The 24303-nt window shown below is 38.2% G+C and overlaps 2 protein-coding genes across 5 annotated transcripts; one reads left to right on the top strand and one right to left on the bottom strand.

Annotated features, from left to right (window-relative positions):
- The first annotated feature begins 78 nt into the window (after nt 1-78).
- Nucleotides 79-7990, top strand: LOC148851119 (transcription factor E2FB-like). The gene is made up of 14 exons (XM_088942644.1): nt 79-662; nt 2321-2507; nt 2627-2683; nt 2781-2866; nt 3003-3091; nt 3181-3235; nt 6518-6570; nt 6648-6698; nt 6784-6832; nt 6926-6991; nt 7073-7149; nt 7248-7464; nt 7583-7640; nt 7746-7990. Exons 1-14 carry the CDS (start codon nt 384-386, stop codon nt 7889-7891), a joined length of 1470 nt encoding a protein of 489 aa, XP_088798770.1. The 5' UTR covers nt 79-383; the 3' UTR covers nt 7892-7990.
- Nucleotides 7991-19141: 11151 nt separating this feature from the next.
- On the bottom strand, nt 19142-22407 carry LOC148851120 (putative HVA22-like protein g). Of its 4 annotated transcripts, none has more exons than XM_088944213.1 (7): nt 21958-22407; nt 21195-21351; nt 21001-21099; nt 20832-20888; nt 20672-20735; nt 20363-20572; nt 19142-19790 (listed from the first exon to the last, which is right to left on the bottom strand). In XM_088944213.1, exons 2-7 carry the CDS (start codon nt 21221-21223, stop codon nt 19356-19358), a joined length of 894 nt encoding a protein of 297 aa, XP_088800339.1. In that variant the 5' UTR covers nt 21224-21351; nt 21958-22407; the 3' UTR covers nt 19142-19355. The 4 variants fall into 4 exon arrangements, with proteins under 4 accessions (XP_088800339.1, XP_088800341.1, XP_088800342.1 ...); XM_088944215.1 differs by having other exon boundaries at nt 19142-19787; nt 21958-22406; XM_088944216.1 differs by having other exon boundaries at nt 19142-19787; nt 21195-21365; nt 21958-22219.
- Between the last annotated feature and the right edge of the window lie 1896 nt (nt 22408-24303).

Consider the following 24303-nt stretch of genomic DNA (forward strand, 5'->3'; position numbering starts at 1 on the left):
AGAGAATGTGAGATGCAGCCCAAGCCCACTGACCCATTTTTCTACAAGTGGAGAGTGGGACTGTGGGGAGTAGCACAAGGACAAGGCAAACTCTGCCAAAGGCAGAGAGGAAGCCAAAAGGCGGGGCGGGCGGATTCGAACTCGCCGCACGTACTTCCCGCTGTTGGCCATTTGGTATTTGTGCGTAATAGTAATACGAGTTCGTGTTTGTGTATGATAATCTGAAATGCCGCCTCCCCCTCTCTCTCTCTCTCTCTCTCAAGTCGCGAAATAGATATATAAATCCTTCCAAGTTCCAACCCCAATTTGTTTTCCATCGCTTCCTACCCTTCCCTCCAACGCTAACAATTTTGTGTTCTGATATTTCATAGTTTCATTCATACATGTCGGTCTCCGGCCAAGGCTCGAGTCGCCCGGACCAACAACCCCAGTATCAGTTTCAATTGCATTCACAGTCTCAGTCTCAGATTCAGGCTTCTTCATATCAAATTCTAGGTCCTATGAAACGCCACTTCCCTTTCTCTTCTACAAGGCCTTCTTCTTTTTCCTTCAAGCCTTCTCCCCAATCTTACGAACACCGTCTTTCTCCCGATCTTTCTCGAAATTCCCAAAGTGGCCGCACCGGCGCTGGGTATGGAGAACCGACCTTCTGTAGGACTTCGGTAAGTCTCTAGCGACAATTTGATCATCGGTTCTCTGTGCTCAGCGTTTTTGTTTACTTTCGCATTGTTCTGTTAGTTGCAATGGATCTGCATTTGTTCGTTTTCCCTTTTCTTGTTTATTTTCTATTGTCTTTTCAACTCTGTAATGTTTCTTTTGTGGATCAGTTGTCGGCATAGAATTTATAATTATATTACGATTTGTATTTGTTAGGTTTTCATCTTTTCTTCTCATACTTTTTTTTTTTTGTTTTTTATTTTGTCGGTTTATGGATACCAGTGAAATCCATTATTCTTATTATGAGTGTTAGATGATTGTCTGTTTCAAAGGTTTTGTTTTTAAACTCACGTAAAGCAATCGGGATGTCTATGTATCACACTCTGACACTAAGAGAGAATATATGTTTTTATCCTAGCTCATGGCTCGTTAATAGTGTCAAGTTCATTTTGGTTGGCCTAATTTAGAACTTTTATTACTTAACAAGTAATTGAAGTTATGCATTTAGATTGGTTAATCACAAACAATATGTTTATTGTCTTAACTTTCCTAATCTAATATGTTCGAATGTAAGTTATTTTAGCCAATGTTTGAAAAACACAGGCAAGCCCTGTTTGTGTTTGTGTGTGTGTGTGTTTTATTTATTTATTTATTTATTCTTTTTGCAAGTCAAAGACCAGAAAAAAAACTATAAGCTTAATATAAGCCTTTGTTTGATGTTATTAAAGACGTGTAACTCCATACTGTTATACTGTTAGGGAGGCTTTTATTCCAATAGTCATGGTATGTGCTGCAAGTAAAACTTGTTACAGTTTCCTTCTTACTCAAACCAAGGAATACAAATTTTGGGACACCATGGTCTCCACCATCAAAATTCTAAGTGTGTGTGGTCTGAGGTGGACCTCATGGAGGGGAGAAAATCAATGTTGGAATTTGCAATTATGAGTGATCCAGTTGCTGGTGGAATTGTCTCAAAGAAGCATCTTCCAATTTGGAAGGTGATGTATATATTCAAGGGTTTAAATCTTTGATTGAGGAGCAGTATTGTTAGTAAGGTAAGCCAATGACTAATCATTTTGCCCTCCCTAGTTGATGAAATGATTATTCAGTGCCTGGGTGCTGATTTGTTGACCACAAAGAAAGTTGTATCACAAAATAAATAATGACTACAAATATTCCAATTAAATAGTGATACAAAACGTGTAATTTCAATCTTTTTTTTTTTTGTAAACATAAAACGAAGGGCTGGATAGGCTGAAATTGGGAGTTATATCTTTCTTTCTTCAAAAAAATAGCACAACCTTGGTTATTTGATAAGGTCCCCTTGTTTGTGGCAATACCATTTCGGCACACCACTGGTTGGTCGAAGACATAATAGAACTCCTTTACTTTTCTTCTTTTATTTTATTCTTTCTATTTGATATACTATTCCTTACAGTGACTAAACTAACCAAAAGTACATATGATCATACAAGTGAGCTATTAACTTGGTTAGTAAGGATGCATGACAGCATGAGCATTTTAGACCCCATTATATCCCTTTAGTGAGTAAAGTGTTATCATTCTAATACTTGAATCAGTTTTTGGACTGTTTTAGTCGTCAATTCACAATGTAAATACTACAAAAGAAATTTTTTTTTTCTTCTATTTATTTATTTTGCAGTTAAAGCAAACAAAAGAAATGGGTCATATTGAAGCTCAGTCTGGTAAATGGGCAACACATCAAGGATATAGTGAAGCAGATAATAGTCCTCTTACACCTATACGTGCTACAGGTGGCAAGCATATCAGTAAACAAAAGTTGTCAAAACATAGAAAATATGGGCCACAAACTCCTGGATCCAATACAGGTACTCTCTTCATCACTTCTTTGGTACATTGTTGAAGAAACCTACTTTTGAATCTATTTGGACATGTATTGGGTACCCTTACATGGCTAATTATTGTTTCATGTTCATTGGTCTTGCAGAAAACCCTGCTAATACACTAACTCCATCTAGTAGTTGTCGGTATGACAGCTCTCTAGGTTAGTCAAGGTTAAGGGTTTCCTAATTTATTTCTCGATCTGTTATATTGATTTTATTGGCACTGCTTCTGATAAAGGATGTAATCTATCCTGACAGGCCTTTTAACCAAAAAATTTATTAGTTTGATCCAAGAGGCTAAGGATGGCACTCTTGATCTGAATAATACTGCAGATGTCTTGGAGGTCTAAAATCTTTCCTTACTCCATTGCTGCTAAAGTTTTAACTTTTTATCTTTTCACATTTGATTATGACTATTTTGATTTTCTATACCCAGTGGTGTTTTTGCTGTTAGATTTATTTCTTCTTACTTTTTGATAGGTCCAAAAGCGCAGAATATATGATATTACAAATGTTCTTGAAGGAATAGGATTAATAGAGAAGACATCTAAGAATAATATACGTTGGAAGTAAGACAAGAAATTCTTCCTCAGTTGTATTCTCTCTATTTTTCATTTTACTTTCACTCTTAAATACTCACAACAGTGAATTGACACAGGGGACTAGACATGTCAAGACCAACAGAATTGGATGACCAAGTTGCAAGGCTGAAGGTATTACAATCTTAACAATAACAAATTATGCCTCAGACCTAGATTCTTTTTTTTTTATTATTATTATTATTATCTGTTTCTGAGTACTTATGCTCATTTTATGGTGCACAGATTGTTTAACTTTCTTGTTATACATGTATATTTATTGCTGCTATTGTTTTCTATGCTAACATTAAAAATTATTTTGAATAGTTATGGTTCTAAAGTAATATTTTTGAACTTTCAACTGCTGATTTAATGCATTGTATACATGACATATTGGAGAAGAGTCTTAGTTCCGGAAAGTGAGGAAAAAGTTGCAGATTACTTTTGTGAATTGTTTCTTGCCTTAAAGAGGTGGTGAGAAAGTACATAACATCTTATAGAAGTAGAAGTGGTTCACCTTATCAGGGGAAATGATTGTAAAACCAGGATTATTATAAAAAATTTGCAAAATGAACAGAAAGTGCAGGACCATATTTTGTTCTAGGTGCAACACTGCTGTCCTTTATACATAGCCTATTGGAATTGACCTGCACACGGATCAATTTATAGGAAGAAGGTTATGGCCTCCTGCATTTATTTTAGGCCCTATTGCCTTTGCATTAATCTTCTCTAAATCATGAAAAGCTTAGGGTTAATAAGGGGCTGATAATGCTCATACGATCACATGTTGAACTTCTGAAAAATTTCTGCTTAGATCATTGGACTAGTGGTGTCAATTCAATAGAGAATAGAGAAGATAGTTTTATGTGAATTCTAACAAGGTTATATGGACCAAACAAGCTGAGCAAAGGCCTTCCTTTTGGAAGTAGTTGCATAGCATCCAGTCAATGCAATCTCCATTGATTCATTGCAACTGAAGTTAATCTGGTTTGAGGTTCTTTGTTTTATAGGGCTAATTTCCATAGGTTGAACCATATATTCTTCAGAAAACTGAAAGCATTAGAAATTAATACTTAGGCATGGAAGAAGGGTTTCCTTTTTTTCCATCTTCTAGAAGAGATGTATGGATCAGTCTTGGTTTCTCCCTCCATTTGAGATCTTTAAGTTAAATTTTAGCGGTTATAGTCTCTATAACACAAGAAATTCAGGATAGTTGGGATGGTTGGAAACCATCAAGATGCATGCTGATGGTTTGCACAGGTCCCATTTGGGTAGGAGACACCACTTAAGCTGAGCTGCTCTCTTTGCTCTAAGGGCTTGCCTAAGATACGTGGTTATTCATATAAACAAGTTGAGGGAGACTCTGAGGTCATCACTTGGATGGTGGGGAATAATTCTATGTGTCAATTGCAACTTAAGAATTCTATTAGGAAATCTAAACTTTTCATACAGTTACCAAAAAATAAAAATCTAGACTTTTCATACATAGCTTGAGGTTTCTTTCAACTGGGTACCAAGATTGCAAATGCTCTATGAGGCCATCTAGCTAGAAGGGCTTTCCAGAGGCAGGTTGTTATCTTGAGTTGGATGCTTGCACGATAGAAGAGAGTAACAAGTAGACTAACTCCATTCTTTACTCTTTAGGAGGATGATATCTCTCCATATGTATTTGTGTTCTTATTATTCTTTAACTAAGTTCTGCAATCAGTTAGCAATCAAAACAAAAAGGGAATCTTTGTCTTTGTAAGCTTAGAAAGATTGAATGAACAAATCCTGGAAAAAAATAACCGTTTTAGACTGAAATGAGGAAATCAATTCTTTTTGGGATGTCAGGCATGAAAGTTGGAGTGGGGTAATAGTTTGGGGAACTCATTATGATAGGGAAATCAGGTGTTGACAGAACCCAAGTGCCTTATTGTCTCAGGGGAATTAAAAACATGAGATTTCTTCAACAAAATAGTAAATTCTAGGCAGCAGTCTAATGCTAAAATGGAAATTAAAGTTGATATATTCGTTGAGGATGAGGATAAAGTTAAGGAGCAAGTTATCAGGTCTTATTCTGATCTATATTTAGAACCATCCATATTCCACCTTATGCTTCACTTTCTGGATTTTCATTGTTTTCCTCATAAATATCACGAAAGGCTTACCTATACAAAACAAATTTACCTATAAAAAAAAAAGAAAGAAAAAAAGAAAAGGAAGTGGGGATTGTACAAGATTGAGGGGCCTCTTGGGCAAGAAATGTTGAAAGCCCTTGGTGAAAGAAAGGGTGAGAAAACACTAGGAGTAATTTGTCTATTGTATCCTCTCATGGTGCATTTGTTGGAAAAAATGCCTTATTATCTCTCGGTCAGCAACAATGACTTGAAAGAATCGCTATTAATCCTACCACAATTAATAAAATAGGCAACTAAAATAAGAGAAAATATTCCAGAAACTAGTAATATTCAAATCTCATCGCTGACAAATAAAATGGTGATAAGTCTCCTTGAGCCAGTTAATTCACTATTATATGTAACTAAAAGCCCTTTTTGGCAACAGCACATTCAATGTGGGGAAAAAAATTCTTGATCCTGAATAATGGCCTCAAGAAAAAGCGACATTTGCAACTTCAACTAAACTCTCTAATAATGTTGAAATTAATTAGGCCTTTTTCCTGATTAGATAGGGTCTTATGAAAATTGGGAAATTGGAAAATAACCCTAAAATAGAAAAACCTGAAAACTATGAAACTGCCATTGAGAGAAATTGGGGCCATTTTGATTTTTTTCTCCAACGTTGATTTCTTTCCCTGTTGCATCATAATGGTACCAGAACAGTGGAAACAGCAAACAATTTTCTCATCTAAAACTTGACCTGCTTGGGAAATCCTGCATATGGGCCTAAAGACTTCAACTGGAGCCATATAATTTAAAGCCTGTGGAGCTGTCAGCCTTAGTTGTCTTAATTACCTTTAAACTAGAGTTCAATTGCTAGACATGGAATATTTTTCATCAAATGCTTCACCCTTGTTGGCATAAGTCTGAGTAGAAAACTATCCATGAGGCGCAAAATACTTTGCTATGGAAAATATGCCAGGTGAACCGTGGTTTACTAGCTGAATTAAACACGGTAGCTACTGCAGGAGTCACTTGACCTTACTACAAGTAAAATTTTTTTTAATAGCTGGCTGGCAAAGCATGATTGTAGTAAAATGCTTGGAGAAGAGGGTTAATTGTCACCCATGCTGCTATTATACTGGGATGTTTTGGGTTGGTAGGGTGAATGAAACTAAAATATGAGAACTCTTGTGGTAGAGGAGAGCACAATCCTGGTCTTGGGTTGATTACAAAAGATTATAATTTTCATGTATGCAAATTAAGCTTTATACATCTTTGATTACTATAATATTAAATCCAATTGCTTATTTGACAGGCTGAAATTGAAAGTCTGTACGATGAAGAATGTAGGCTTGACAATAGAATAAGGTTTGTTTAATCTGTGAATATATACTCTATGGTACACCTTTCCAGAGAATTGGGCTGATGTCATGTTTCCTCATCAGAGAAAGACAAGCAAGCCTGAGAGCCATGGACGAAGACGAAAAGAGCCGAAAGTATACTAATTACCTAATGTTGATCAATTTACTCAAATTACCTTTTGGTTTGTCCTGCCTGACAAGTTGTGTGTGCACTATTTAGATTTCTTTTTTTGACCGAGGAGGACATAATGAACCTTCCATGCTTTCAGGTTCACCCTTCTGTGCAACTCTTTAGTCAGTGCTATCCATTTGATGTTTCTTATATCCAATAAATTTTTGTTATGCTATGTTTTCTGAGGCAGAATCATACGCTTGTCGCAATAAAAGCTCCTCAGGCAAGTTCTCTTGAGGTCCCAGATCCTGATGAGGTGAGTGAGATGGATGGAGAGGATCTAAGTTCAGGAAAGTTTTGTGATGGTCTTTGACTGGATAATCATCTTTGTGAACAGGATGCTGATTATCCGCAAAGGCAATTCCGAATCATTGTTAGAAGCACTACGGGACCAATTGATTTGTATCTATTGAGGTATTCCTTTACTTCCCTGCTTTTTGCCTTTTACTTCTGCAGCAATGCTAGTCACTGCACGTGCCATTTTGTCACTAATTTGATTTAAATTCATGCAGTAAATACGAAGGACAATGTGAGGATATAAATGTCAGATGGACAAAATTACCCGATACTTATACTAGGAAAATTAACCATAATAGAGAAGCCGATTTGCTACAAAAGATCCAAGATACAACGTTATCCGAGTCTGGACAGAACCAAGATAACCAAAGGATTTCATCCAGATCGCTCAGTTTACCTGGGATTCAGAAAATCGTACCTTCAGATTTCAATGTAAGGATAAATAGAAGCTTCATTTCTCACTTTCAGATGCTAATTGAAGGATATGTAGAGCCTTCATACTTTCACCTGCTGAGTCAGAAAACTTTGACTTCCTTTGCACTGGTTGCAGATTGATGATGATTACTGGTTCCATTCGGATCTCGAAGTCAGCATTACAGATCTGTGGGGTAAGCAAACCACATAGACAGTGATCGCTTTCTTAATTGGTTGCATACTAATTAAAAAAAAAAAAACTGACGCTTGTTTATTCTATCATTTTGCTACTCCCTTAGGGAATGAGGAATGGGCTGAAGTGGATGAATTCCTTAAAGATGAGTTTGTAATGAGTGACAATGCATTAGAACAGCCTCAGATGCTGCCAGGCGCTTTCCAGAAACACAGAGAAATAGAGATGGATCATATTACTGAGAAGACTTGAAAGATGTTCCTTCGTTTTACCATTACCATCAATGATGTAAATTTTGTAACTAGATGGTTTTTGTTAATCATATCAATAATTTAGGTTTTGTTTGGATAAGTTTTTTTTTTTTTTTTTTGAGCTTTGGGCAGTGCAAAACAAAATACTGCCAAAAAATGCTTTCCGTGTTAGATAAAAATCTATACTACTTTAAAAAGCACGAATGACCTTAAGAATATTTTTAGAATTTTCTAAGGATAGAATTTACCCATCTATATTTAACTTTAATGATAAAAATGAGGGCAAATAGGGTAATCGGCTCTTTATATTAAATACGTTGAAAATAAATAGTTTAAAGATATTCAATGCATTCAATTCTCTCATTAAATCCAACATTTAAGTTATTAACTTGCATTCATTTTCATTGAATCATATATTTAAGTTATTTTTGTTTTCTTCTCATTATTAAGTTCTATTATTTAAATCCATACCTAATAAATTAATAATAACATAAAAGCTTATACTTTTAAAATATACTTAGAAAAGATTGTGATTTCATTAGGTGGTGGTAAGAAATTAAATCATTTTGGGTCAAATGTTCATGTTGTCACAATTAAATAATAAGATAAAAAAATAGATAAAATGAAAAACAATAGAAATTAAAAAAACTAGGAACATTTTTAATATACATATTCAACAATAAGAAGTATGATAAATAAGAAATGTTTTTATTAATGATGGAAATGGCAAAATTTAAAACCAATTGGAAATAAAAATGTTTTCCTATTTTCTCATTAAATCCTATATTTAAGATATATTTTTCTCATTATTAAAATCTTATAATTAAATCTGCAATATTAATTTTAATAGTATAAAAATACATAATTTGAAAAGTAATTTGAAAATAAAACCATTTTCTTCCCTCCTAGTGGTGGGTAAAAAATTCAATTATTTGATGTCAAATGGATTAATAAATAATGCCATAATTAAATAATAAAAATTTAAAATAAATAATTATGAAATGTAAGAAGTATTTTTATTAATGATGAAAATGGTATGCCAAAGTCAAAATCTACCTAGAAATAAAATGATGTCATAGTCAAATAATAAAATTTTTAATAATAGAAAATACAGAGAATCACAAAAAAAAAAAAAAAGATAGAAAAAGTTTTGGGTACATCTCTAATATCATGCATTCATTATATTGAACAAAAATAAGTTTTATACATAAGAAATGATGTTATCAATGATGGAAGTGTAATACAAAATTTAATGTCAACATAGAAATCAAACAATTATTATTTTTAGATGGTGGGTTAGTGGTTTGAGTCAAATGATATCATAGACAAACAAAAATTAAGTATGATAAGCAAAAAATATTTTATATAATGTAAATGAAATATATAATTTAAAGGAAAAATTATAATCAAAGTCAATTGTACATTTAAAATTAGGTTGCAAATTGGTCCAGAAACCAATAAAACTCTGACAACCAATTTTATGGTTGTTGCCAACATGGGACTCTTAGTCCATGTTGGACATAGCAAAAACCTATACCGAAAATAGTTATTATTTTCTCTCCCACTCCCTTTGTCTCTTGATCTCCCTCCCTTCTCTCCCATTCTCACAGTCATCTCTCGATCTCCCGCTCCCTTTGCCTCTCTCACTCTCTCAACTTTGGTCTGTAGGCAAATCAAAACATTTCTTTCTCCTTCTCTCTCTCTCTCTCTATTATTCTCCCTCACTCTTCATCTCCGTCAATATCTCATTCTCCCTTAATCTCTATTGTTCTCTAATTTTTGTAAATTTCATAACCAAGAGCTTCTTGAGGATTTTTATCAAACTGGTGTAATATTTTTTAAACCATACCAAGTTGGTCTCATGCTTTTTATATGATCTAATTAATACCATATAAGTGTGTAAGAAAATTAAAAAAAAATGAGAGATGGAGCGGGAGAGAAACTGAGGGAGAATGATAGAAATTTAGGGAGAATGAGAGATCGATCAAGAAAGAGAATGTGAGAGATTGAGGGAGAATGATAGGTAGAAAGAGAATGAGAGAAATTGATATAGAGAACGTAAGTATAGAAACCAAAAACCATTTTTATTTATTTTCAAATCACATAGTCGTTGAACAGATAAAGAGAATGAGAGAAATTGATATAAAGAACGTAAGTATAGAAACCAAAAACCATTTTTATTTATTTTCAAGTCACATAGACGTTGAACAGATAAAGATGACCGTGAGTGAGAGAGTGAGGGAGATTGAGAGAGAGAGAGGGAGAGAAACTAAAAACCTTTTTTTTTTTTTCCGATCACCCAACATTAAAGGGCAATTTCAGTATAAGCTTTTTGTTGTGTCTAACATGGATTAAGAGTCACATGTTGGTAACAACCACATAAACCTCCGATGACATGGCGAGGGTTTTTATAATTTGAAATGTAGAGCAAATTGTTAGAGTTTTGTTAGTTAATGACTAACTTGTATTGTAATTTTAAATGTACAACCAACTTTGACTATAAATTTTCCTAATTTAAAACTAATCCAAAAGAAAAGATATTTTCTTATCTAGATGGTGGGTTAGTGATCCAACTTTTCAAAAAACCCATGATGTCATTGTTAAATAATAAATATTTAAGTTTATTTTTAATCATATTGTTACTTTTTTTTTTAATTTTCAATTTCTATCTTAACTATGATATATCTAAGGCCTCATTTGCTTTTCGGTAAATTACTTACCCGGGTAAATGCAGTTACCTAGGTAAGTTTTTCTTGGGAAACACTTACTCGAGTAAGCGCGTTTACTCATGTTTTTTTATTTCTCATGTAAATAAGACAATGACTATTTTAACCACAAAAATCTACTATCAAAGGCATTTGTGTCTCATTCAAGTGTTGGCAACTTTTCCCTTAGGTGGGAAAGTTATTTTACCCACCTAGGAGATGGGTAAGTGATACCCAGGAAAATAAACTTTCCCTAGTCCCAACATAAATATGAGAAAAGAACATGGGGTTCTTGGTCAGTGGGAACCAAAATCCCATTGACCAACTTTCCCCCCTCTCAAAATCCAAAAAAAGAATGCACCCTAAAATTCAAGTAATTAATATGAAGAAAATTTTCTCACATGCAACGCATGTGCTTAATTACTAGTTTTTAAAAGCACCATAATGTAAAGTCAAAATATGTTTTGAAGTCCTAAAGCATGTAGCCTAAGGGCCAATTTGGGAGGGTTGCTTTTATTGAGCTACTTTAGAGAAGGGAAAAACCATGTAGGTGTTTGGCATCGATGTTGTTGCTCCAGAGATGTTTTATGAGAAAGCAGTGCTGTATACATGAGGGTCTGTTGTACTGTTTTCTTAGAAAACGACTCTTTTTTTCTGTTTGCCATCGATGCTGCCACATAGGCAGTTTTATGGGAAAACGGCAGTGGTTTTGTTTGGTGCCAGTGCTGTATAACTGTTTTCAGCATTGGTTTACATTATCCAACGCTCAAGATGATGCCATGTCACTGCACCGCTGGCAACAATAGGCTGTTTTTTGAGAAAACATTGAATTTGGCGTTTCTTCATACTACACTTTCCCAATTTCCAAGGTATAGTTTGGAGCAGTCTTTTTTTTTTTTAAATGATGCCAAATAAGAGGTTTTCTGAAGCACTACTTTTTTTGATGTGGCACTGGTGTGAAACAGCATCAATGCCAAACACCGCCTATGTTTTTAGGTTTCAGATAGTCACTTTTTGCTTCCCAGAATTTTTGCCAAACGTGACTCATAGGCTATCTGGGTGGGGCCCACCTCTCAAAGCCAGAAGTCACTGGATGAAAGCCCTCCCAACAGACACTGAAATTGGAGTCCAGATCTAATGGCCGCAACACTTTGTTGGCCATACTCATCCAGCCGCACATGTGGAACATTGATTGTGTTGTGGTCACGAATATTCTAGACATGAACTCCTAAAATTGAGACTTCACAAGCACAAATCCTAAACCTATTCAAACGCAACATTAATCCATACTTTAAGGGATATAGGGGTCAGTACAAAAGGCTGAATTTAAGGTGAAAGGTAGAGTATGGTTTTCAAAACTGAATTGACCGGATGACCGGACTGGAAAAATTGGGAAGCGGTCAGGTGATTGGTTCTGTTTTCCCTAAAAATCGAATTTCCTCCCAAAACCATTGATTTTGGTAAGCGAACCACTGAATTGGACAATTAACCGTTCAAAATGTTTAAACGGTTTTGAGCGTTTTTTATTTTTTTGAATTATTATTTTTTTTTTATCATAATGATCTAAGCATTCGGTTCAAATGGTCGGACTGTTCAAACAAATAACCGGACCCCTGACCGGTTCTGTCACCTGTTCTGTTTTAAAAACCATGAGGTAGAGTAAAGAGAGGCACTGAACAATGAACATGTGCCATGTCTGCACTAGTGCAATCCACATAATGGCAAGATATGCCACGTTTTTAATCCACACGATAGCCAGCTTATGCCAATTTTTACTCCACGGAAAAGGCAATGTATAAGGTATTGGGCGTATAATATTCTTTTAATATTTTCCACAATGACGGACAGATGATTGACTCGGTGAAATGGGTTGGCGCTTGGGGTGATCATTTCAGCCCGGCCCGAAAATTCCGGGCTTGGGCCTGGGTTTTGCGTTCAGGCCTAGCCTGGGCCCGGGCTCATATCAGCCCCGTAAATTTTAAGGCCAGGCATGGGTTTAATATCTTAAGCCCGGCCTGGGCCTGGATCGGCCCACATATATTTAAACTTACATATTTTGTGTATAATTACATGTATACATGTATTTTACATTATATTATATATTTTATATATAAATATTATAATATGTTATGTATAATTTATATTATATTGTTATATTTTATATTATATAATGTATAAAATAAGTTTATATGCATGTTATGTCATTTAATATAAAATGGTATATAGTATTGTATATATGAAAGACATTGGCCCAGAATCAGGCCTGGCCCGGCCCATGATCACCCCTAGTTGGCGCCCCTCCATAACTCCATTCTAATATTTGCCGATAGTGGGTTGTGCCTAGGGGTAAGCAAAAAAAAAAAAAAAACTAAAAAATTGAACTGACTGAAAAAATCGACTAAATCCGAATAAAAAAATCAGTTAATCAAATCAGTCGGTTCGGTGTTTTTAAAAAACTGAAGGTACTGGTTCGGTTATAGTTAACCAATACAGAAAACCGACAGTTAACTGAACTGACCAGTATACATATGTTTCTCTCTCTCTCTCTCTCTCTCTCTCTCTCTCTCTCTCTCTCTCTCTCTCTCTCTCTTTTTTCCTATATATATATATATATATATATATATATATATATATATCTTATATATGTTTTATATTTTTTTTATATTATAAATTAATAAATATGCATTATATATAAATATATATATATATATATTTATAATATATGATATATTATTTATTATTTAAAATATAATCTTTTATATATATTTATAAATTTTTATTATATATTTATAATATATATTATAAAAATTAAAAAACCAAAAAACCGATAATTAATCGAACCGTTCAACCGATTAACCGATGGGTTTTGGTTCGGTATCGGTTACCAGTTTTCCAAAAACTGATAGTTCGATTACAAAATATACCCCACGGTTCAGCACCTCCTAGTTGTGCCATGCTTGCTAGGCCCGAAGTTCCTCAAGAGGAAGTTTGGCACAATCTGTAGCATGAGTCCAAATGGGCATCTATAGGGCTAGGCTGTACCACATGCCTGGGTCAAGCTGGGCCACGGTCTGAACCTTTTTTTTTTTAGTTATTTTTAGTACTTTCACATTTTTCTTTTTCTAAATGAAAGCAACAAATATTGTGGAAAAAATATGTAACAAAATAGAAAATAGACAACAAATCGGTGAAAAAATAAAAGAAAAATATTCCATCTAGCAAAAGTAATAAAATCATATTTGAAGTAGTTAAATCAAATTACTGATAAAAATAATAAAATTAAATTGAAAAATTACAATATAATTGGAATAAAATAATACAATAAAATTGAAAATAAAAAATTACAATGGCATTGAAAAAATCATGAATAACTATTACAAGTATTCATGGGCAAGAGACAAATGGCTGGGATATGGGGATCTCATCTAGGGCTACAAGGGCTTCTCGTTGGAAGTCTATTCATGCCATCCTTTCTTCTTTTCATCCTTTTATCAGGTATGACATTTGCTGTAAGTATGTCTGTGAGATTCTTGGAACATATTTGGGTGGGAGACATTCCTTTGAAAGAGCAGTTCCCCTCTTTGTTTTCTCTCTCAAGGTTTAAAAATGAGCTTGTAGCCACCTTTCTTACTTTGTTTGATTCTGTTGTTAATTGGAATCTGGGTTCTGAATTGGATTCCATCTCTAACTTATTTAAGATCCTATAGGAGGTAGTTATTGACTCCTTTATAGTGGACAGTAAGGTGTGGTCTCTTGTTCTGTCAGGTATTTTCTCTTGTTCTTCTTTATTCAAAGAATTAACACAGTCCAATTCGGTCCTTGGTTCTCCCTTCCCAATCTCGTAAGTTCGGGGTAGACCAATCCCTTATAGAGTAGGTGTTTTTTGTTGGGAAGCTATCCCAGAAAAGTGTTACACTTGTGACTTACTTCAAAAGAAAAGGTCTAATTGGTGTTTATCTCCGCACTGGTGCATTTTATGTAAGAAAAATGGTGAGAGATGTTATCTTTTATTAGTTTCCTGTCCCTTTGTATTAGAAAACGGGTGTTGATTTTTCACTCATTTTGGCTGCAAATGGACCCCCCCTCCAAGTGTTTAGAGCCTATTTATTACTACATCAGTGAGGGGTTTAAAAAAGAGAGGTAAACTCTTGTGGAGATGTGCTAGAGCAGTTGTATGCTGGAGTGTGTGGGAGGAAAGAAATCAAAGAACTTTTAATGAGAAAGAAAAAAAAAAGCGGAGGATCTATCATTGAATTAAGATATATTAGGGTGGTTCATTGGGTTAAGTCTATGAAGATATTTGATGGTTGTTTAGCAGGAGACATCAACATCATTTGAAAGTGGGAAAAAGTGGCTCGATTTGCTCCCTTGACTTCTTCCCCTAGTCCAGCTTGGACTCCTCCAGTTTCGAGATACATTAAATTGAACTTTAATGGTAGCAGTGAAGGAAACCCAAGCCCTTCAGGTATAAGTGGAGTGTTTCGGAATGAAGGTCGAATTATTGCCATGTTTTCAGCACCTATAGGCTGGGGGGATTCATTGAGAGCTGAAATTTTGGCAACTCTGGAAGAGATCAAAAGAGCCCAACAGTTGAAAATCAAAAATCTGTTGGTGGAAAGAGATTCTAGGCTAACAATTAGCTGGTTGCAGGAAGAAGATTCTAGTTTGTGGAAGTTCCTAAATGAAAAGAAAAAGAAAATCAACCAGATTACTCGAAACATGCAAATTCAGGTTCAATGGGCCAAGAGGTGTCCCAATTCTCTAAGAGACTCTTTGGCCAAACAAGGGGTGGGAAGAGAAAATCTTTTTTGGGCTGTGTTGTAATCTGACCCTTAATGTTAGGGAGGGCTAAGTTGGTTGATGTTTATATCGTGCCATGTCCACGTGTATCAATTGAAACTGATCCATATGGACCGATACGGATGTAACGGATCACATGCTGGTAGAATGATTTATATTCGCTGGTTCACTTTTTCAATACATTTTCTAATTTTTCAAGTCTTTCATTTTCATCCTAGGCACTTGTAGGAGGGCTTCAATTTAGGAAAAATATGCATACAAGCACTATGCATGCCAGGATTGGATTTAGCTTAATGATATAGAGTTTTGTCCAATCAAAGCATCTGAATAATTTGGATGAACACCACCCGATTGGCCACCTTAAGTTTTTCGGGTGTCACGTCATTAGTCTCACTCTCACTGCTTCCAAAGACATTTTAGCGAGGAGGACGTGAGGGTAAAATCATCGCAACGGGCTCAAACAAGCACCCGCACACACATTCTGAATCTGAGACTGAAAGCATAGGCATCCACCGGTATATTGAGCAAAATCATCACTATTTGTGTGCTGGTTGGTAAAGTGGTAACTATCAAAAGTGATATGTATCGGCAAATACCATATTCATACAAACTTACCCTCAACCACGTTCAAAACGTGATATGATTATTGATGTAACCGTTTTCGGCCATGTACCAATGTTTTGTGGTGTAAAATTTTTTGGCTAAGTATCTCGTTATTTGACCCGGTGGTGGCGTGCCTTAGTGATGAGCTACTTGGTAGTGAACTGCCTACTGGCGAACTGCTCGGTGGAGAACTGCTTGGGGGCGAACTGTCTACTGGCGAACTGCTCGGTGGAGAACTGCTTGGGGGCGAACTGCTTGGGGGCGAACTGCCTAGTGGCGAACTGCCCGGTGGTGAACTGTCTGGTGGCGAACTGCCTGGTGGCGAACTGCCTGGTGGCAAGCTCCCTGGTGGCGAACTGCTTGGTGGCGAACTGCCTGGTGGCGAGCTGCTCGGTGGTGAACTGCTTGGTGGCGAACTGCCCGGTGGTGAGCTGCTCGGTGCCGAACTGCCTGGTGGCGAACTGCCTACTAGGCGGCCGATGACTTAGAGAATGCTGGAGCTCCCTGGTGCGGCGCAATCCGACTACCCTCAGCATGAGGTTGTCTTCTTTCCTTTGTAGGCTGCGGGAGCTGAGGGACCTGCGAGAACTCCATCTTTTTCTCCTCTTTGTAGGCGGCGGGAGCTGAAGGACCTGTGAGAACTGAATCAGGGGTCCCGGGGGTATTTTCCCGGTGGGGGCTCTCTGACGCTTAAGTTAGCACTCTTATTGTAGAGAGCTTTGAAGATAATATGAGAGAGCTAGAGAGCAGGGGTTACTTCCCTTTTTTCATCCCCCTCCCCTTTGGGGGATGAGGTCTTTATATACCGGAGTCCTCGCGGGTTTGGTGGGTGAAAAGCCTCCAAACAGTAAGACTCGTCGCATCCTGTCAGAACCGAGGTACGGCGGTGAACTCCTCGAGGTCGTCAGGCTGGCGCTTGTGTCAGGCGGCCAGGTCGGCGCCTGGGCCGGGTTGTCAGAAGGGCGCCTGCGTCAATCAGCGGTTCAATGTCTAGGCTAGGTCGTCAGGTCGGCGCCTGTGTCAGTCGGCGGGTCAGTTTCTGGACCAGGTCATCAAGCTGGCATCTGTGTCAATCGGCGGGTCAGTGTCTAGCCAGGTTTGTCGGTGGGCGCCTTATGGGTGGCTTGGCCGGATCATGCGCTAGGCTGGTCCAGGTCGGCCAGGTCGCGCAGGCCGCACGCCGCATGCAGCGTGCGCAGGCTGTGCGCAGTTCACGCAGGCCGCGCGCACGCGCCGCGCAGGTCGCGTGTGCCGCGCGCAGGCACGCGTCAGGCCACGCGTAGGTCGCGCCAGGCCGGCCAGACTGGTGCCCGGGTGAGTCACCAACTTCGTATGTTTGTTGGCTAGGTGTTTTCCTAGTTGTCACGAGGTGCCACGTGTCATAATTTCACTGGAGGGCCAAATCTGCCCTCATCAATAGCCCCCCACTCCCGAGTTGATAGTAACTCAGCGAAGGGAGTAGATTTCTTTTGGCCCGTAAGTCGATGAGCTAGTAAGTGCTGATCCAATTACTAGTGTGGCCTGTAGGCTTTGGGAGCGACTCGTAGTCTACTCTTCTTTGACTTTTGCCCGTGCCGGAGAGGCGACCGGGTCTTTAGTAGTAATGTGGCCCGTAGGCTTTGGGAGTGACCAGTGGTCTACTCTTTTCTAACATTGCCCGTGCCGGAGAGGCGACTGGGTCTTAGGTAGTAATGTGGCCCGTAGGCTTGGCCTGCATCAGCTTCGTAATGTTGGTCACCTACTCCTACAAGAAGCTACTAGGGGCTCGACCTTTGGGGGCAACACTACTAACTTTAGGTTGCCAATTCACACGGGAGCCTTAAAAGGCTCGACCAATAAGGGCGCCTATGTAGTCAGTTGGCCGCCAACTCTGGCGGAAGCCACAAAGAGCTCATCTTTGTAGGGGGGACCTTGCGGAGAGGACTGATGTGGCATTATCTGAATTGAAAGTAAGGTTGGTAGAGCTACTTAGTCCGTTAGCTCCCTGCATAGTCTTTGAGTTCATAAAAAATGTAAACTACAAGTGAGGACTTAGTTTTGGCAAGATGAGAACTTAGCTTTTGTAGGATGAGAACTTAGCTTTTTGTAGTGTGTTCCCACAGATGGCGCCAATTGATGTAACCGTTTTCGCCCACGTACCAATGTTTTGTGATGTAAAATTTTTTTGCTAAGTACCTCGTTATTTGACCCGGTGGTGGCGTGCCTTAGTGATGAGCTACTTGGTAGTGAACTGCCTACTGGCGAACTACTCGGTGGAGAACTGCCTGAGGCGAATTGCCTGGTGGCGAACTGCCTGGTGGCGAGCTGCCTAGTGGCGAATTGCCTGGTCGCGAACTGCCCGGTGGCGAGCTGCTCGGTGGCGAACTGCCCGGTGGCGAGCTACTCGGTGGTGAACTGCCTACTAGGCGACCGATGACTTAGAGAATGTTGGAGCTCCCTGGTGCGACACAATTCGACTGCCCTCAACATGAGGTGGTCTTCTTTCCTTTGTAGGCTGCGGGAGTTGAGGGACCTGCGAGAACTTCATCTTTTCCTCCTCTTTGAAGGTGGCGGGAGCTGAGAGACCTGCGAGAACTGAATCAGGGGTCCCGGGGGTATTTTCCTGGTGGAGGCTCTCCGACGCTTAAGTTAGCACTCTTATTGTAGAGAGCTTTGAAGATAATATGAGAGAGCTAGAGAGCAGGGGTTACTTCCCTTTTTTCATCCCCCTCCCCTTTGGAGGGTGAGATAAGACTCGTCGCATCCTGTCAGAACCGATGTACGGTGGTGAACTCCTTGAGGTCATCAGGCTGGCGCTTGTGTCAGGCGGCCAGGTCGACGCCTGGGCCGGGTTGTCAGAGGGGCGCCTGCGTCAATCGGCGGGTCAGTGTCTGGACCAGGTCGTCAAGCTGGCGCCTGTGTCAGTCGGTGGGTCAGTGTCTAGTCAGGTTTGTCGGTGGGCGCCTTATGGACGACTTGGCCGGATCATGCGCTAGGCTGGTCCAAGTCAGCCAGGTCGCGCAGGCCGCACGCCACGCGCAATTTGCGCAGGCCGCGCGCAGGTCGCGCCAGGCCGGCCAGACTAGTGCCCGGGTGGGTCACCAACTTCGTAAATTTGTTGGCTGGGTGTTTTCCTAGTTGTCACGATGTGCCACGTGTCACAATTTCACTGGAGGGCCAAATCTGCCCTCATCAATTATAAACCAATAAATTGAACAAAAGGACAAAGATTAAATGTACATCATCAAATATCATCTCTCTACCAAATCACCTCTCCATCCCCACCTGCGACTTCATCTACTTCTCAATAATTACATTTGCTTCTACCACCAACAAATTGCTTATGACAAAACAAAAAGCAGAGTAGCAAAGGCTGCTTTATTCCTGGTTTGCCGCAGTTCTGGTTTTCCTCAATCTTCCTCGTGTTACCCGGATTGCTTCCTCCATGACACTCTCTTCTGGCTGGGAGTTCACATTTCCATTACCTGAAAATGGAACTGGTTCAATCTGCATTGCTTCTGCTTCACCCCGCGTTGATTGGCTGGCAGCTTCAGCACTAGGCTGACCACCGGTTGTTCTCTGTGGACGTACAGCTGCAGGGGCTGCTTCTGATGCTGGAACATGTTGCTGATTATCGGTTGAAGCTAAACTGGAAGTGCGTGATGCTGGAACATGTTGCTGCTTCTCTGTTGTTGAAGCTAAACTGGAAGCGCGTGATGGTGGCTTTTGCACTTGCTGCTGCTGCTGCTCTGCATTCACAGCTGATTGGGGAGTTGGATATTTAAGAGCTTCCCCACCACCCTGTTGTTGCTGCTGCAATGTTAACAAAATGTATTTCAACAGTTTATAATTGGCTGTAGTTTATTCTATTGAATTCCAATAAACCGACCAGATGTATCAATATTTTCTTTGCTTTAAATCCATCCAATATCGTAAAAAGCATAAATTGGTGTGTGAGATGTCCAATTGGAACTGAAAATGCTAGAACAGTTGCTTGCTGCAGTTTCGTTGTTGTGCAACTTAATTACTTCATGGCTGATAGTTATATTTCTTGGCAGCTTTAGTTCTGTGGCAAAACTTTTGCAGTAGAAGCAAAGGCTTTAAGCATTAGACAATCAGTGGTAATATGGTTATCAGACAATGATAACCATTCATTGCAGTTGCAGTATAAGTGAAGCATTAGACAATCAGTGGGATATTGTTAGTTTATGCTTTTTGTTCCTTTTCTTTATTTCCTATATTTCCAAATAAATCATGCATTTCCTGCTTACAAGCAAAGCTTAATAAAAAACATAGTCATCATTTCTCAACTCAGGAAATGCAATCGGCAGAAATGATATTAAAAGACCTGTTTACCAGACCTAATTATCCTTATCATTTGGTACCTGAGCAGGGCGAGGTCTTGCGATTGACTGGGATGCAATAAATTGCAGAATCTCAAAAACCCTTGCCTGACCATAGGTTGCAGCCATATGCCAATACATAAGTGCCATGTCCCCAGCTCTTGCCCTTAATTCTAACAAATGACGATCAATTTCAATCTCATGCTTTGCAATGTATGGACGGAAGAAGGAACCATAAACATACGTTGTGCCCTGTAAAAATAAGAGTAAAATGAGAGGGGGCCAATAATTAGGCAAACAACAATAAACAAACATCATTAATTCCCCAAAGCCCAAATACAGACTATGTACCTTTGTTTTAGGGTACCACAGGTATATGTAGAATGCCAATTTAGCTTCACCGTACATCGGCAGCCTTTCAAGAAATCCATAGAAGGATCACTTTCAAAATACAGAAAAAAGTATATGATGGCAAATAGTCGGTTTCTATATTGAAGTTAAAATTCCTTACCATGAAATAAAGGTGTCCCCCACTCTCTCAAAGACGGTTAGAACTGCAACTAAAATCCTATAAAACGAAAGAAACAATTCTTTAACTTCGAAATTTGTCTGAAGCAAGTTTTGCTAAAGAGTTGACTTCATCATGTCTCAAAAAACTTAGAAAAAGTAAATCTACTTACCAGTATTGGCACCAAAACCGAAGATGCTCAATTTCTGGCTTATTCTTCTCCACAGTTTTAAAGCATTCGTAGGCGGGATAAGCATATCCAAATACCATACTGCGAGCATATAATCAGAATATTCAATTTCTATAGCAAATAACGCAACAGCCTATACAAAAAGAGAAACAATGGAATTTCTGTTAGCAACATACACAAGTCCCCTCGTAAGAAATGAACCCATAATTTCTTCTCGCTAACAATGCAAAGAAAACGGCTTTTTCCCTCTACCCCAATCTCTCCAAAAGGTGTAACTAGGATTGAACCCTAGCAATGTGGGAAAGATATTTCCGATGTATTGGCAATTTGTTCCTGCAAAACAAATTCTGATCTTCAACTCAGACAAACAGAATAATTTGAGGAAATAAATGATAATGATAAAATGTAGCATAAGTTCCACATAATAAAAACACCAGAAAAACTAACAAACGACCCAATATGGAAAACTAGCAGTTTGGAAGGATGGAAAGCAAGAAAATATTAGGAGAAAGAAATATGAGAAATCAAGAATTGACACTTGAAATTACCAAGGGAAAGGAGTTTAAGAAATTAATCAAAATCACCAGGAAAAAATGATGAAAATCAAGAAATAACACTTGATGTTGCCCATAGGAATCAAATATACAGCAGTGTATAGCAAAAACACCACCCATTACCAAAATCAGGGCAAAAGAAACTAAAAAAAAAACACATACATTATCAAAGTGAAACCAGTAACAACAGAGTTCTTGACAGAAAACCTAGAAAAAAGAAATGCAAAAGCAAAATCGACGATCATGGAAAATGTGATAATAGAACATAGAACCAGATCTCATAAACAACGAACAGCAGTAAAAATCGAGTTCGGGGGAAATCTATTAAAATAAAGAGAGAATAAAACAGAAAAGAAAAGAAGCATCTGGTCCTTTTGCCAATTACCGCGAAACAAACAGAGGCGGAACTCCAAAATGAGAGAAGAGGGAGAGGCTATCAGTGAAACGAAAGCGACGAATCTGCTGGTTTGAACGGTCTTGCAGAGGAGAACCGGTTTATACTTTTTTATACAGCCTACCGTTGCTTCCGTACGGACGAAGCGGCGCGGCCGAAACGCTACGAGAAACCGGTTCCGCGTCGGCGAGAGAGGTGTTTGTTGAGAGAGGAATGGATAAAGGGAGAGAGATTTATCGTTTTGAATTTTCCCATCCGTGACGTTCTCGGAATCGGATATGTGTGAGTTCGCTTCGCGAAAAGGGAGTGAATAGACACGTGTGTGGATATCCGTTCCTATATTTTGATGATCTGGATTGATTCAAAGCACTCAAAGTGAATCCAATGGTTGAGATCTGCCAAATTATTTGAATCGCACCAGATGCACAAACATATCGTATGTAAGCTATCGATACTCAAAATGGTTAAAATACCAAATACATTTATTTATTTATATTTTATTACGTGGAAAATAAACAAAAAGAGAGAGGAATGAGGATCAAAAGCAGGCAGGCCGCAGGCAGAAGATTACCGATCAAGCCAAGTATCATAGATACAAGATATGTGACTGTGGTTATGGTAACGGACAAGCTACTTACTTCTACTTATGCGAAAAGCTGGAGCTTAAGATCTACAGCCCTGGCTTTGGCTGCAGGCTTTATCCAAAAGCCCTGAGAGTAGTTTCACTTGATCAAAGAGAGATTCTAATCCGAAGGCCTATTTGCGAATTCCGTAGGAGAAGTTTGGTGAACCCTGAACCGTTAGGGTAAAGTGAACCGTTGGAATTGGAATTGAGGTCCGCTGGGCGACTGACAAGTGACAAGCGGTGACGTGTTAAAATTATAATGTTTGTTTGATTGTTTCAGAGGGAACCGGGGAGATGCGACCAGGTAAAAATCTAAAATCCCGAAGATTAAGACGTAAGCAATACTGAACGTCCAATTTGTGCATTGAATACAAATGGACAAAGTTGAGAGGTTCATGGTATGGCAATGTCGGATCCCACTCCAACTCAATCAAATTTAGACCGTTTAAACCATAGGTCACATTATAACAGAATAACGGAACGGAGGTACAGATGTGGCAAGATTCAATAATACTACAATTACTAAACCCAGGTTGCTAACACGGACTAGCAATTTCAGCCTCACTACTTTTAAGTTTTAACCATCCATAATCCATTATCCATGTTTGGAGCTTTCTAAAAGTTGTGTATGGAAACATTTTTTGTTCCAGGCCGTCCATATTTGTCCACAGTAAAAAAAAACAGACTTTGTCCTCCTCTCCTCCTGTCTGGTTAATTTTTTTTTTTATTTTTTTTATTTTATGGTGGATTCCTCTTTTTCTGAAACATATCGTAATTTATATATAGATTCTATAATTTCTATCCTCTATAGCTATATATATAGTTGTACCAAATTAACTTTTCTTTGCCGTTGCTGATCGACTTGCTTTTTCTTTATTCCTTTCTTTTTATTGATATAAATATAATTGTGGTGTGTGAATTGTGATCGAGTGTGTCCGGGCCACTTGACCATAGATGAGCAAATAACTTTACTTTGCAATTGCATCATATTTAAGGGATAGATTATAATTCCACCTTATAAAGTGCTTAAAAGTAAAACCCCAATCCCAAACGAAAAACCCAGATGATGATTGATGACATTTATCCGTCAGCTGGTTAATTATTTATAGTGATAATAGAACATCGTGCCACCATTAACCTGTGCATAGTAAAAGCACATGCTTGTCTGACTTTTAAATAGGACACAGTGCCTCAGGTTAAAAGATGCCTTGGACCATTTACACAATCTTGTAGCTCTAGACCGGTCCAGGAGCTCATTAATTTGGTAATAATAGTTTAATTTGATACGTTCCAACCAGCCATGCATAGAAGAGAGAAAAAACACTTGACATATAATAATAGTACTCCATGGATGTCTCCATTCAATTTCAATTTCAATATGACTCACTGAAATTATTAGTTAGTCAACAATTAAAGATTGCAACCTCATATAAAAATATTGGCATCCTACTCTAAAATAAAGTGATCGTATACATACATACTTACATATATAAAATGCTAATACAAATCGCAGTTATATTAACTTATAATGGAAAGACATGTGCGTTGCACGTGTATTAATTAATTAAGCGTAAAATGAATTATATATCCATATTTAGAAGAACAAGCCTTGACGTTAAGCCGCTTGTCAAAGGCAAATTTCACATTGTATAGTAATAAAGATATCGCCACTAGGCTCAAAGCAAGTAGGGAAATGGTGTGTTAAATGAACC

The sequence above is a fragment of the Nelumbo lutea genome, chromosome 5, assembly GCF_056320005.1.
Source record: "Nelumbo lutea isolate HS-2025 chromosome 5, American lotus-T2T, whole genome shotgun sequence".
Taxonomy (NCBI): domain Eukaryota; kingdom Viridiplantae; phylum Streptophyta; class Magnoliopsida; order Proteales; family Nelumbonaceae; genus Nelumbo; species Nelumbo lutea.